The 16,190-nt window shown below is 43.8% G+C and overlaps 1 protein-coding gene across 1 annotated transcript in view; it reads right to left on the bottom strand.

The window, feature by feature from the left end:
- The window catches only part of USP39 (ubiquitin specific peptidase 39), a 30,649-nt gene that overhangs the window by 3,595 nt on the left and 10,864 nt on the right, over positions 1–16,190 (bottom strand). Inside the window, exons 7-11 of the mRNA XM_012774296.3 lie at positions 13,824–13,901; positions 8,979–9,046; positions 8,299–8,487; positions 5,724–5,866; positions 486–621 (exon numbers count right to left, since the gene is read on the bottom strand). Coding sequence (XP_012629750.1) covers positions 486–621; positions 5,724–5,866; positions 8,299–8,487; positions 8,979–9,046; positions 13,824–13,901 — 614 coding nt within the window. The remainder of the gene's footprint in view (positions 1–485; positions 622–5,723; positions 5,867–8,298; positions 8,488–8,978; positions 9,047–13,823; positions 13,902–16,190) is intronic.

Raw genomic sequence — 16,190 nt, 5'->3', positions numbered from 1 at the left:
CCACTTTGGGTGGTGAGGCTCTAGTCTACAATGGAGATTCTCAACCTCAGCTGCACAATGGAATCTCCCGGAGGGCTCTGAAACATCAAATGCCTGGTTCTATCTCCAGATAATCTAATGCAGAATCTCTTAACCTTGATGCTGACTAAAGTTTTAGGCCAGATAATTTTCTGTTGCAGGAGCTGTCCTGTGCATCATTGGATATGTATAAATATCCCTGGCCTCTACCATAGTTGGAAACCACTGTTCTAATGTAATTGCCTGAGACGGTGCCAGGGATCAGGATTTTTAAAAACTCCCCAGGTGAACCCAATGTGCAGCCAAAATTGAGAACCACTGCCTTAAACTAACCACTGACAGTGCTATTATCTGCAGAGTCCCAAAGCCAAGCAAAGGCAAACTGAAGGGAGCTGCCCTCTGAAAGGCCAAAGAAACAACACCTGTTTGTGCCCGTCTGTGCCAAGAGACTGTCAGCAGCCACTCACATGATGAAGCACGTGGATCCGGTAGGAGCCCTCAGAGGGCTTGCCGTCGTGTACAATGTTGGCAATGAGGTCGTAGGTGGTATTCTTGTGTACTGCTTGCACTTCCTCAGACAAGTATTCCCTCAGATCCACATTTCTGATAATGATGAAAAAAAAAGCCAGAATATCAGACAAGGCTCTGAGGTTAGGGAAAATGTCCTATACAAATGGGCCACAAAGTTCTTGAACCCTATTTTAGGACCCTAGCTCTGGGTAGGCTTGCAGAGCCATGAGAGTCTAGGTTTGCTGGAATTCACACAATTTGCCAACAAGACAAATGTGTTCTATGAGAAAAGCAACCTTTAAAAGAGCACGTCTAGGAGTCAAAAGCGCAGAACCTGGACTCATTCTAACTTGAACTAGAATCCCGACTCAGCCTCTTGTGTGAATTTAAGCAGGTATACAAGCTAAGCCTCTTCTATGGTATGAGAATGAGAGTCACTGTCCCCTAAGAGAGGTGAGGAGTAGGTGAGATAATAGGAGTAAAGCATCTTACCCACCACCCTCCCTAGGAACTCAGCTGCAGATGCAGCACTCAGTCAACACCTGGTCTTTGGCCTTAGTCTGTGGAAGGCCTGACCACATGATTATGTGTGGTGCCACTGTATGTTATCATTGTAACAATCTCAATATGACAAATCTTTCACATTTTTTTCCTTTACTTTCTGAGACTTTGCTTCTTTATTTGATCAAGTGGCAAAATGGTTACAAGTAACAGAAACACACCCAAGCTATTTTAAGCACAAAGGGAGAATTTATTCCAGGTTTTCAGACTAGGAAATGCAGCTGGAACCAGGGCCTGGAGAGGAAACAGGATCCAAGAAAGCTACCTGGTTTTTTTTTCTGCTTCCTTTTGAATCAGCTTTATTTCTCACCCTCATTTTGCAGCCCAGCTTTCTCTTCTATATGTGATCCCCACACCTTGGCTACCCCACAGCTTCCAAATTTCTCAGTTTTGATTGTCAAGAAACTAATGACTAGGTTCCTTCAAATGGGACTTAGAAACATTACATTTATTTTTAATATCTAACATTTACTTTCAAATATGGAGAAGCATTCTTGAGCTACCTCAAATAAAAGATTTCCCTATTTTGGAGGGGTTTTTGGTTTTTTGTTGTTGTTTTTTTTCGAGGCAGGGCTTTACTCTGTCACCCAGGCTAGAGTGCAGTGGCTTCATCGTATCTCACAGCAACCTCAAATCCTGGGCTCAAGCCATCCTCTTGCCTCAGCCTCCTGAGTAGCTGGGACTATAGGTGCTCGCCGTAGTGCTCAGCTAATATTTCTATTTTTTGTAAAGACAGGGTCTTGCTGATGCTGGTCTTGAACTCCTGGCCTCAAGTGATCCTCCCGCCTCAGCCTCCCAAGGTGCTAGGATTACAGGTGTGAACCACCACACCTGGTCATTTTTTTTAAAAGAGACAAAGTCTTGCCCTGTTGCCCAGGTGACAGTACAGTGGCATGATCACGGCTCACTGTAACCTTAAATTCCTGGGCTCAAGCGATACTCCTGCCTCAGCCTCCTGAGTAGCTGGGAGGACATTCTCACAGCTAACCATGCCCGGCTAATTTTTTTATTGTTTTGTAGAGGTGGGATCTCACTATGGTGCCCAGGCAGTCTTGAACTCCTGGGCTCAAGAGATCCTTCCACCTTAGCCTCCAAAGTGCTGGGATTACAGGTGTGAGCCACTGCACCCAGCCTCCCTTATGTTCTTAGCTGTTGAAATCTATCCATCCAACCAGTATAAATGTATACTGGTTTTTGAAAAGTAAAGTATTACAATGAATGCTTACTGTGAAGACTATACAAAGACACTTAATAAGAACTTTCAAATAATTAAGCAGGGAAATACATCTATAATGAATATTAACATGAATATTAAGAGAATACATTAAGTACATAATTTTAGGAAAAAATTTTGGAGCCAAAAAATATTTATAAAAATTTAAATAAGCCGGGCGTGGTGGCTCACGCCTGTAATCCTAGCACTTTGGGAGGCCAATGCGGACGGATTGCTCAAGGTCAGGAGTTCGAAGCCAGCCTGAGCGAGACCCTGTCTACCAAAAATAGAAATAAATTAATTGACCAACTAAAAATATATATACAAAAAATTAGCCAGGCATGGTGGCGCATGCCTGTAGTCCCAGCTACTCGGGAGGCTGAGGTAGTAGGATCGCTGAGCCCCGGAGATTGAGGTTGCTGTGAGCCAGGCTGACGCCACGGCACTCACTCTAGCCTGGGCAACAAAGTGAGACTCTGTCTCAAAAAAAAAAAAATTTAAATAATATAAAGCAGAAAAAGATTATATCATATTTCTAATCTCTGTAAAATTGTCTAATGTATTACCACTCACTATATGAAACACAGCAATGTCATCTCTGGAAGGATTCACAAGAAACCACTAGTGGTAGCCATGTCCAGTTATATATCTTCCTTTGAATTTAGACTACATGAATAGATTAACTTCAAAAATACAAGGAGTTTCAAATGTAAACCATGTAGTAATAAACAACTTTGTTTTAATTATATTTTATAGCTTTCTGCGTTGGTAACATCTGTATATTTGTACTGACAGTGTCTCACATATGATACAGATTGCAATAAATATTCCTTATTAAAGAAAATTTAGATGAGTCCTAAGAAATCAATGTGAGCTCCAGATAGCCAACCTGCCTGCTAGCTGCTAAAAACTGACTTCTCATGTTTTCTCTTCAGCTTCAACAATAGCTGATAGGACTTGTCTGAATGAGTCCTAGAGAAGCCTTCAGGAGTATTTATACTCAAGATTTCAAAACTGCTCAAGTGGCAAGAGAATGAATACATGTTTAATCATTTGGCTTTATGAAACAGACAAACGAACAAGCGATACACATCTCCCAACCAGAATAAGAAACCAATTAAAAGAACAACTAATTAGCTCAAAGTGAAACTTTGAACCTGTGCTCAATAAACCCTATCTCCAAATAAGCAAGGGTACCTAATCATTGTAAGTCTGGTTACTGTCTGACAAAAAGATGTGTTATGAATAAAACACAGGAGAAGACTTAGGTACGAAAAGGGTCCTTTTCAAGAAGCGCAGGCATTTGGATAATCTAGCATCATACTACTCTGAAACTAATTACCCTGCATAAAGTAATTAAAGGGCAGGTTTCCCACATTAGTATCACAGTTTGATAGTCTCTAAAAGGCTGACCAGTTAAGAAATAATCTTGGCCAGGCTCGGTGGTTCATGCCCATAAATCCTAGCACACTGGGAGGCCTGAGGCAGGAGGTATTGCTTGAGCCCAGGTAGTTCAAGACCAGCCTGAGCAAGATCAAGGCTCCCATCTCTACTAAAAATATAAAAATTAGCTGGGTGCAGTGGTGCGCACCTGTAGTCCCAGCTACTCAGGAAGCTGGGGCAGGATGATCACTTGAGCCCAGGATTGAGGTAGCTGTGAGCTATGATGATGCCACTGCACTCTAGCCTGGGCAACAAAGACTCTGTCTCAAAAAAAAGGAAGTAATCTTTTTCTTAACTTCTCCAAAGTTAAGCTTTCTGAAGGACAAACTACTGAAGTCACAGTTACCAAAAATCTAAATACAACTGGTGGGAAAATAAACCTACTCCAGGCCCAATGTAAAAGAAACCACTGGGGTAAGGAAGTATCTGTGGCAACTGAGCAGGAACTGCCATCAATACAGTCTCCTCCCTCTGGAGCCGCCCTTGAAGTCAAGACCACTCTCTCCTACCAGGAACAGACTGGTGACTATGGCAATTCACAAGAGGCCAGTTCTGAAACAAAACCTTGATTTGCAGACTTTCAAAGAGAGTGCCTCTGTGGTCCTGCTCAAGGTGGCAAGAGCAGGCGTTCATGCCCCCACCCCTTCATTCTATTGTCACACAAACAAGATGCTAATGAAGAAAAAAAAAAAAAGCATGGGAAAAAGAGAAAAAGAAATTCTCCTATAATCCTCACCCCATACAGTTCTCAGATTCTTGGCAATCACGAAATCTGGAAATACTATAATAAAATGTCATACTTGAAAGGACCCTTAGGGCCTATCTAGTCTAAGCCTCTCATTTTATCCCTGAGACAGTATCTCCAGAAAATATGCAAACGATGTGTCCCAGGTCCCAAGGCCTCTTTGTTTTGGATACTACCCTCTTGAACACTACACAGAATTAAGAACTGGAACTATCTTCAAAGGAAAAAAATTAGCAGTGTTGGTATAGTCTGGGGAACTAGGTAATGTAAGGGGATGAAGGGAGAAAAGAAATGAGGAGAAGAGTAATTGTCTATCAGAAGTCCAAACTATTTTGTGAAGGTTTAAAAAAAAAAGACTAAAAAATATGCAAACTTTTAAAAAAAGACTACAGGGATAAACATCATAAACCCGTCCAAGTCCTTCTTACTACTGAACTATCTCAGGGCTGTACTCTCACCTTATCTAAACAGCAGCACGCTGAAACCCAAGTCTTCCTGCCAGCCCTGCCACCAGCTTTCTCCATGTTCCCAGAGACATCATCTTCAGAGCGTGAAAAACCTTGTCTCTTGAGAACTGGAAAACAACGTTCTACCCTCAAAAGGAGTCTTACAGAAGTTTTCTGAGTTAGAAAGCAGCAAACTAAAAACATCTAGTACAACTCCTCCCAATTTCCCAAATGTTCATAAAGACCTGCATGATAAATTAAAAATAAGACCATCCATTAAAATGCATAACTTGCTGTCAAAAGGAAGAAATTAAACACATTCTAGACTTTAACCTCTGAGGAAAAATTAGGATAAATGAACCCCAAGATGGCAAGATAGATTTGGAGTCATCCCCACCGCCTGTGCCTAGCTATAGTGTGTGAGAAAGCGTGATTATCAGCAAATACCCAGGCAGACCCTCGCTCTCCGGACAATCTTCAAAGCCACAGAGAATCCTACCTGAACTGTCCCACTTGTATGAACTCTTCTTCCCTACACCAAAAAACTCTAATTCCCCGCCAACAGCAGCAAAAGAGGTTAAATGGGAATTGCATCCTGGTAAACATCTTTGGAGTTCCTAAAATACATGTATCCTTTCAATAAAAACCCGTAACATATGTAGTGTAAGTAGGCTTTGTTCCTTGCAATCTCCAACTAACACAGTCCGAAATTAATAGTGGTTCAAACATCTGAAAAAAAATTCAGGTACATCCCCTCTAAGAGGAAGTAAAGCAGGATGATACTTACGTAATAGGGAAGTTGACAATAGTTGGATTCTTCTCCACAAAGAAGTTGTTCTTAGTAAATCTCTTGATACAAAAGATTAGATATGGAGGCAGCTTGGTGAGCTGGAAGCGCTTTAGAAAGTTCTCCTTGTAAGTCTTATATTCCTAGAGAAAGAAAAGAAAATTATCAAATTAATTCTGGAGTTCAATAGCTATTAGAGTAGGAGCACGAGTTTTGTTTTGGTTTTTAAAATATAATTTTGCCTTACACCTAGAGTTCACCTGGTCTCAGAAACTATGTGTAACATTAGCATTAGCAATTTGGCGAAAGCTGATTAAAATACCCCCACAGTGGGGCTGTGCTTCAATCAGCCTGTGATCATACTGTTGAATTGAGTACAGGAAATAAAACTGTTCAATGAAAAACAGGATTTGTTAAAAGCTGCGGAATTAAAACCATGAAAGTCTCAATTCAAAATATGGAAAACCTTCCTGACTCTGCAGTATTGAGGAGCCCCTCATCATTTAGTTTTCCAGCAGAGGTGGCAACTGACTTCCCATGTTCCTACCTCCTCAAAGGTCCCAAGACTCCTGGGTCAAGTGCAATCCAGCAGGATACATTTACTGAGGGCTCACTCGATACATGCACCTAAGCCCAGGGGCTTAAAAGCTGCTCAAACATAAATTTGTTTTTCCTTAACACAAACTCGTATCCTTAGTAAAAACTAAGAGATAGGAGTGAAAGTCTTGTCTTAATCAGAGAGAAAATACCAGTGAAAGCAATCTTCTCTAGAGTGGATGAGTTCTGTAAGAAAGGACAGACCCCTCCAAGGATCCCCAAGTTTCCCAGGAAAATATATTAATTTAAAATTAGGGCTGGGCCAGGTGGCTCAGTCCTGTAATCCTAGCACTCTGGGAGTCCAATGCAGAAGGATCACCTGAGACCAGCCTGAGCAAGAGTGAGACCCTGTCTCTACTAAAAATAGAAAAAAATTAGCCGGGCAACTAAAAAAAACAGAAAAAATTAGCCGGGTGTGGTGGCTCACACCTGTAGTCCCAGCTACTCAGGAGGCTGAGGCAAGAGGATCCCTTTAACCCAGGAGTTTGACATTGCTGTGAGCTAGGCTGACGCTCCGGCACTCTAGCCTGGGTGACAGAATGAGACACTGTCTCAAAAAAATAAAATTCAAAATAAAATAACTAAAATTAGGATATGTATACTCTAAAACCTTCTGGATGGTGACCTTATAAAATACCAAGTTAAGGCCGGGCGCGGTGGCTCACGCCTGTAGTCCTAGCTCTTTGGGAGGCCGAGGTGGGCGGAGTGCTTGAGTTCAGGAGTTCGAAACCAGCCTGAGCAAGAGTGAGACCTCGCCTCTACTATAAATAGAAAGAAATTAATTGGCCAACTAACATATATAGAAAAAATTAGCCGGGCATGGTGGCGCATGCCTGTAGTCCCAGCTACTTGGGAGGCTGAGGCAGGAGGATTGCTTGAGCCCAGGAGTTTGAGGTTGCTGTGAGCTAGGCTGACGCCACAGCACTCACTCTAGCCTGGGCAACAAATCGAGACTCTGTCTCAAAAAAAAAAAAAAAAATACCAAGTTAAGAGTTCCACTTCCATCTCACTTGACTGTTCAGTTACAGATTAAACTCCTTGTTCTACTCCTTTCCCCTTCTCACTACAGCACTTGACTACTTTAAAAAAAAAAAAAGAGTTTCACTTCCAGTATTATATTAACAGCATGAGGAGTTACGCTGATCTGATCCCCAGCAAAACTGGTTAAAATTATTAAATGGCCAGATAGCAAATGAAGAAACATTTAATAAAGCAAATGTTTCCCTTTAATGTTTTTACGAAAATAAAATCTAATAACCTGGTAGGAAAAGCAAGAGTATGTGGTACTTGAACTAAGGTCTCTCCCAGCTCAGCGAGAGGAAAATCATACTCCAAAGGAAGTGCAGCCAGGAACACAAGGTTCCCTTTCCCTAGCTAACAGAGAAATATCTTCCCAGAGGGTGTCAGCATTTCTCATCTTGCCCCTAGCTACATGTTGCTGAGGCTAAACTACAGATGACTTACAGGTAACTAGAAAGCACCAAAAAAAAAAAAACAAAAAAAAACCAGATGACTATCCAAAACCATCCAAAGCAAAAACTGACGAAAATGTGAGGAAAACAGATAAATCAAAAATAATGGGCCGGGTGCGGTGGCTCATGCCTGTAATCCTAGCACTCTGGGAGGCTGAGGAGGGCAGACTGCTCAAGGTCAGGAGTTCAAAACCAGCCTGAGCAAGAGTGAGACCCTGTCTCTACTATAAATAGAAAGAAATTAATTGGCCAACTAATATATATATAGAAAAAATTAGCTGGGCATGGTGGCGCATGCCTGTAGTTCCAGCTACTCGGGAGGCTGAGGCAGGAAGATTGCTTGAGCCCAGGAGTTTGAGGTTGCTGTGAGCTAGGCTGATGCCATGGCACTCACTCTAGCCTGGGCAACAAAGCAAGACCCTGTCTCAAAAAAAAAAAAAAAAAAAATGAAAAAGTCGCAAGAAAGCAAGGGCAAGTTTTAGAAGGCAGGTGTGCAAATGTGATACCTTCTCAGTGATGCCATTGAACTTGGCCAGGATGTTGAAGAGTGGCACCTGGGGAATGATGAGCTGCTCCTTCTCATCCTTGTAGAGGGGGGCGGTGGGAAGATCCAGTGTCAGATACATGAAAGTGGACTCCACCATCGTCTCCTGGTACTCGTCATTATGGAGCAGCTGCTCTTTTTCTTCTGCTGGCTAGAAATGAGTGAGAAGAAAAGAAGGGAAGGAGTGTGAGCAGCACAGAGGCCAACACAGATGGAGAGAAACAATGCTTTTGTTACACTGATATTTCCTTCATCAGAAGGGAAGGAAGAGGGTGCCTGAGAGCCTAGGCTATTCCGATACCACCTGGTTAGAGCAATTCAAGCACCCACAAGCTTCCTTCTTCAGAGATTCTGCTTATGTACCAGACTATTATCTAAAAAGCTCTTAAACTACCCTAGAAAGCTTAGCTGAGCTTTCTGAAAAATATACCAGCACCACCCAGTGGCCAGACCACTTAAACCAGCAGCCTCACATCCCAGCGCTAACTCCCAAACTCACAGTGTACTGGCATGGCAAGGACTCAAGAGAGTGGCCACTCAGCTGGTGCCTTTAGGACCTCTTCATGGGGCAATCAGCCTTGTCTCTCCTAAGTCCCCTCAGGCAGCATATATCAGTCCAAGACCCAGGCTCAACTAACTCACCAGATCAGGATGAGGAAGCTTTTTAGTGAAGATCCTCATGGAACCCTGGAAAACGTCGGTCACAATAGCTGCACAAACAGAAAGCAAATGCAAATTCTGTGAGGTTGGAAAGCTTGTCCAAAATACATTTCCAGGCTGGGCACGGTGGCTCACGCCTGTAATCCTAGCACTCTGGGAGGCTGACTCGGGGGGATTGCTGGAGGTCAGGAGTTCGAAACCAGCCTGAGTAAGAGCAAGACCCTGTCTCTACCATAAATAGAAAGAAATTGGCCAGGCACAGTGGCTCATGCCTGTAATCCTAGCTCTCTGGGAGGCCAAGGCAGGTGGATTGCTCAAGGTCAGGGGTTCGAAACCAGCCTGAGCAAGAGCGAGATCCGGTCTCTACTATAAATAGAAAGAAATTAATTGGCGAACTAATAGATATAGAAAAACTTGGCCAGACATGGTGGCGCATGCCTGTAGTCCCAGCTACACGGGAGGCTGAGGCAGCAGGATCACTTGAGCCCAGGAGTTTGAGGTTGCTGTGAGATAGGCTGACGCCACGGCACTCACTCTAGCCTGGGCAACAAAGCGAGACTCTGTCTCCAAAAAAAAAAATCTCCAACTTCTAAATTTCAGAAATAAACCAGCATCTTCCAGCATAAGACCCAAAGCTCTCACTAAACCTGAAGTTTCCCTTTATAACATATACCAGCAAGGTACCTTTATAATTATTTGTGTAAATAATTATATTCTGTCTCCTCCACAAGTATCTTTTGGCCCTCCGATACAAGGCCTGGCCCATAAGAAAAAAAGTCTGTTTGAAATGAATGAATGATTTACAGAGCCTGGAGATATAGAATCACAAAAAATTCACAGGCAAAACAGGGCACAGCCAAGGAACTTCCCATAGCTATACATTGCCCGTACAGAGAGACAATGTCCAGCCTGCACTGGATACACAAGGAAAATGACAGACTAACAGATGGGCCAGAACAGAACCAAAGCAACAAGACAGAAAGCACAAACAGGTTCTAGAACCCTGGCAGGACACAAGTTAGAACTCAGAGGTAAGCACAGGCTGAAAACACCTGGTAGGGAGGGCAGGGCCACCTACTAGAAAGAACACCAGGTCACAATCCCACGTCAAGACAGCATCGAAGCCATCAGAAAACAGAAAGAAGAAAACTGCATTGGGTCTCCAAAATGACTCACCTATCTCTGAAGTCTAGAGGCTAATAGTTATAACTGGCACTCATGAAAAATGTCCAACTACTGCTAAGCCAATAGGGATGCTGAGGGACAGAGGGATCCAAGTCTGAGAATCTGTGGGAGGCCGGCCTCATCCCTCCAGCCAGAGGCTCAGAGTGAGGAAGTAGCTTTTTCTGCTTTAACCGTCAAGCCTTTCTTAACTTGCTTAACAAGCCAGGCAGACCACATTACATCTTACGTTGCCAGGACACTAGGAGTCTACAACATGCTGCCCAGCCTCTCGGTTTCAAACTGGGTCAGGATTTTCAGGGCACAATTGTATTCATTTCTGCTTATTAAAAAGACCACTGAATCTGTTTAATCCCAGAAACAAAGGTACTTTCTGGTGATGTCAGTGGTACTGGCTTTCTAGTTTCTTGTCAAGCTCCAAAGATAAATTTGTTTTGGTTTTTAAAAGAAAACTGAATTGAATAGAATGTAAGAAGCAAATAATAGATAGGTGGTATGACTCTGCGACAAAACACACAGATGACAGAAGTCTGGGGATGCTGGTCTACAGAACGAAGCCAGGCTGTGGCCTGACACTGGGTCCCTCCCACCTATCCTGCTCTGTCAAGATGACTTCCCATAACCCTTCTGCACCCCTATGTGCCAGGGACCGTGAGTCCCTGCCCTGGCTTCCCCACCTGCAGGCTCCTCTACCTGGGCTCTCAAATTTGCTTGTGACAAAGTCATGCCTGTCTGCCAAGACCCACTCAAGGCCAGGGCTCCTGCCAAACTTTCCCCAGTTGACCCCCAGTGACTCCTGCTGGGCCTGCAGGGCACTTTGCTCTCTTTCCCACATGACCACACACTAGAGGTTTCTGGGCCTGCCCTGGAGGGTCCATTCCACAGAGTATTCTGACAGTGGAGCCTGTGTTTCTCTCACATCCCTGCAGGTCAGCAGGATGGCGAGTCAGGCTGGGCACAAATGGACACACACATGCTTATTCACTTACTGAGCACCTGCTCTGTGCAGGGCTGGGGTTTTCGCTCTCCATGCCCCAGTGCATCATGACATTGCTGCATTCATGTGGAATGCCCTAAGCTCTCAGAAACAGAACACCCCAATTACCAGAGGCTTAAACCAATGGGGGTTTATGGTGATCATACAGGGAGGGGTCTGGAGGCAGGCAGGACTGGCTCATTCTCTGCTCTTAGCAGACTGGCTTTGGTCCATGCTTGTGGCTTCAGACATCATGTTCAAGTTCAAAGCAATAAGTGGGGAAGAAGGATCCAGGGCTAAGCTTGACTTCCCAGAGATCCTGTGAGCATTTCATTGGCTGACTCAGGTCCCATGGCCACCCTCACTTGCAAGGGAGTCTGGAAAAGGGATTATTCTCACTTGTGATGAGACAACTACAGCTCCTCCTCAAAAAGAACATTCTATTATTAAGGAAGAAGCAAGAAATGGGTATTGAGCAGGGAATTGAGGGCACCGGTGTGGCACTCATTCTGCAGATGGGAAAGCTAAGGCCAAGATATGGGAAGGACTTCACAAAGGGAACTGAAATTCTTTTGCTACCCCCACCCCCTATTTAACAAGAAATAGGGTCTCGCTCTGTCGCCCAGGTTGGAATACAGTGGCATGATCATAGCTTGCTCTAACGACAAACTCTTGGGCTCAAGCAATCCTCCTAGCTTGGTCTCTGGAGTAGCTAAAGTCTATCGATGCATACCACTACAATCTGCTAAATTTTTCTGTTTATTGTAGAGATGGGGTCTCACTATGTTGCCCAGGCTCAAACTCCTGGCCTCAAGCAATCCTCTCGCCTCTGCTTCCCAAAGTGCTGGATTACAGCATGAGCCACCATACCCAACCCCATTTATTTTTTTTATTTTTTATTTTTCTGGAAGACTCAGACCTAAGTAATCTTGGATTTGAGCCCCATGCCCATTTATTTTCTATTTGTATATTCTATTTGTAATATTCATGGAGTACAAGTGCAATTTTGCTATTGATATACTGAGTTATGGTGATGTCAGGGCCTTCAGTACATACATCGCTGAAGCAAGGCACATGGTATCCACCAAGCAACCTCCCATCATCCACTCCCCTCCCACTCCCCCCACCCCTCAGGTCTCCATCGTCTACTATAGGGAGCTAGAATGCAAACTGGATCTCCTAATGCCAGGGGTGGCCATTTTTTAGCACTTCACTGCTCTTCATCTTACTCTCTGGGGCCCAAAAAAGTAAAAGAAGGAATTATTCATATTATTCATTCACTCATTCCAAGAAATCTGCTGGCGCACACCTACATGAGTGCTCATGCTAGGCATCGGACACAAGGGCAAATAGAGCCAGGCTCCTTCCTCAGACCTCCCAATACAGATGAGCTGGACAGGGCTGCCCAAAACTCAACAATGTGTGTCCTATAGGTCACTCAAGGCACAGGCAAGGGGCCCACAGGAGCTAAGGGACAGGTGAACAGACTGTCAAATGATGGGAAGTTTGGGAAGAGGCATTCAGCTGCAAGTACAGAAACACTGCTTACACCCTGGACTCTGTCCCCAGTACTGTGTGAGTGAACTCACTTAACCCTCAAAATAACTCTGTACCACAGATGCTATTTCCATCCTTCTAGGTATAGATGGAGAAATTGAGGAACAGAGAAGCTAAGAATTGGACCAAGGTTACACAGCTAAGTAATCTGAACACAGGCAGCCTGGCTCCAGAGGCATACCCCCGGCTGCTCTGCCGTCCTGCCAGGGGCAGCAGGGGGACGGAGGCAAAGAGCTGCAAGTCACCAGCAGCATGCAAGCAAATGGCCCTCCATCATGGATGCTGAGTACCAGGCAAGAAAATGGACAGAGGGACTCCAACTGACACTGCGTGGATGATGTAGGGGTCAGCTGCAGTGCTGCCACATCCCTGTGTGTTATTTTATGTCTTAATTAAACAGAGAGGAGTTTAATTTAAAAAAACAAAAAAAACAAAAAAACCAAGACCACTGGGGAGCCAGGCACAATGGGTCATGCCTGTAATCCTAACACTTTGGGAGGCCAAGGCAGGAGGATTGCTTGAGCTCAAGAGTTCGAGACCAGCCGGGCGCAGTGACTCACACCTGTAATCCTAGCACTCTGGGAGGCCAAGGCAAGCGGATTGCTCAAGGTCAGGAGTTCAAAACCAGCCTGAGCAAGATCGAGACCCCTTCTCTACTATAAATAGAAAGAAATTAATTGGCCAAATAACAGATATAGAAAAGATTAGCCAGGCATGGTGGCACATGCCTATAGTTCCAGCTACTGGGGAGGCTGAGGCAGAAGGATTGCTTGAGCCCAGGAGTTTGAGGTTGCTGTGAGCTAGACTGACACCACGGCACTCACCCTAGCCTGGGCAACAAAACAAGACTCTGTCTCAAAAAAAAAAGAGTTCGAGACCAGTCTGGGCAGCATAGCAAGACCCTGTCTCTACAAAAAAAAAAAGACTATTGGGAATATAACCATAGTCTAACAAAAAATATGAAGAAGGGCCTATTCAGAAAACTTAGCCTGGGTGTATAATACACACACACACAAAGATAAATAGTTAAGAACAAAAGGATAAGAAGTTGCAAAGTTTTTAAACAGACAACAAACAAAAAAGAGCTCCTTTTTACAAGTAACGTGACTTACTCTTCTTTTTCTTCTTTGTGCCCCCCAGAGCTGAGTGCAGAGCATTGAGAAACCAAGACAGAAAGTCGACTCCGTCCCCTAGAAAAGAAGGAAGGGTGAACGTATTGAAGCTGGAGGCATGAGAGCAACCCAAACCACGTGCTGGGTGCATGACTCCACATTCCTGGTTCTCTTCCTTCCTCTCTGGCCATACCATCCTATCCCCTGTGCATCCTCCTTTATCTGACCAGTAAATGCTGGCACACCTCAAGGTCAAGCTCTTATGCTTCCAACCTATCCTCTCTCCCTACGCTCTGTGATCCATAACAGAACCTTCCATCATCATCTCTACCCCAAACTTGTATCTCATCATCCAGTGATGACCAAAACAAATGTATAATGATCATTAATATCCACTTCTCCTAAATAAGCTCAGACTTCCTTCTTCCCTTCTCTAGCTTACAAAGATTCCTGTTTTGCAGGAAGGTAATTTTTTCTACCACCAGGACTGAAAGGCATCTAGGGGCACCTAGAGCAAGGGGTTCTGGGAACAAGCACGTGGACAGTATTGCTGATGCATAAGAATACTGTCTAAGGAGCCTGCCAGATTATTCCTAAGCCTACTTCCCCACTAAGATTTGCTTCTATTTATTTCCTCTTTGCTCACCCAATTAAAATCCCAAAGACGAAAATGTCTTCCTTAACTTCATTTCCTTAATCCCAAAAGCCTCTGACATTCCCACAGAATGACTTTCTTTTTATTCCCCTCACATAGAATGCTTTTATGTGACAATATGCTATAACAGCAAGAATCTCTTTGTACATCTAAACACTAAGCAATTGATAACCTGCTAGGTCTCAGAGACTGAGGAAACTATGTCTGTGTGACAACAAAACTATCACACCCAACAATGGCTATGAAAGAAGAAACTGGGTAAGTTTATTCATAGGGCACTCTGATTTTTCTGCATCTCTAAAAGCAATTATGCTGTAGCTTTCCAATGTTGTCAAAAGCTAAAAGGCCTCAACTCAATATCCACCTCCAGGCCAGGAGTCATCATCTGTAGAGCACTGTGAATGCTGACACTGAACCATCTACCATCATGGCTCACAAAAAATTCATTCTCAACAAAAATTTCACACCTCAATGCAGCCTTAATATAAAAACCTGGGATCTCAGAGAACTGATCCAGAAACAAAAATGTCCCTTTATACAAAAAATATCCTACCCATCCTAGCTGTTGGAAATCAGATAGTCCTACACAGCACAAAATCAGGCTGCCACCTGTTCAGAAGGGTGAGGAACTCAGATTTTACTAGCCATACTGTAAACTACTAAACACCATCAACAGCCACACTCAAATGGCTTAATAACTTCTGCTTATTTGGGAATAAATCATGAAGTTTCTGATCAATATATATTATCCAACCCAAACTGTATGTTATTTCCTACTACCCTAAAGCCCCAAGAGTCCAATGGGCCTCAAATCCTACTTTCATTCCCACGCATTTCTCCTTTCCCTAAGTATAAGAGACTCTTAAAAGCTACTAATGAACTTCTCTCTAAGCCACTCTTCAGCCAGAGTATCTTTTTAAAACATAAATCCAATGTCACACTTCTGCTTAAATGCTTTCACTGACTCCAACTGTTGTCAGGATATAATCCAAGCTCCTTAAAGTGGCATCTGGTCCCTCCCACCAGACCTCCAGCTCAGCTCTCCAATGACCCCTGGAATCCAAGGGTCCAGCTACATGCAGTCTGTCTGTGCCAGGCACCTCCCATTTCTACCCACTGTGCCACCACTCCCAGAATACCCACCCCCGACCTGCCTCCTCCTCTACTTATTTTTTTTATTTATTTATTTATTTTTTTTTAAAAGGCTGGTCAAGTGGAGCAGTGGGAGTGGAGAAGGAACAAAGGAATCTGTAACTGGTTGTGATCAATTAGTTGTAAACACCACTGCACTCGGACCAACCTCCTCCTCTACTTAAAACTCAAGGGTTTCATCCTCCACTCCAACCTATGTCCCACATGTTCAACTGGGGGGGTCCTTGCTCCATGCTCCCTCCTATAGCACAGTCTGCCTTAGCACCCTGTGATTACTTTTTGACATAAATATCTTCCCCACTAGACTGAGAGCTCCTCAGAGAAAAATCATGTTTTTTATCCCTTCTGCTCCAAAACCTGGCACCATGAATAAATGCTGAATAAACTGACATGGATGCTACAACATTTAGGTACAGAGTTACAGTGTCCACTTAACCCACAAGGCAATAACAAACTGGGTTTGGAGAGATGAAAACAGTCAAAATATTTCATCAGAATAGCCTAGCATGGGACATGACAAAAATGAGCAGCATAGGTGGCAAGGCTGGTGCCTTTCCCAG

This window comes from Microcebus murinus, chromosome 3, assembly GCF_040939455.1.
Source record: "Microcebus murinus isolate Inina chromosome 3, M.murinus_Inina_mat1.0, whole genome shotgun sequence".
Lineage (NCBI taxonomy): Eukaryota > Metazoa > Chordata > Mammalia > Primates > Cheirogaleidae > Microcebus > Microcebus murinus.
This window is presented reverse-complemented; position numbering and strand designations above follow the sequence as displayed.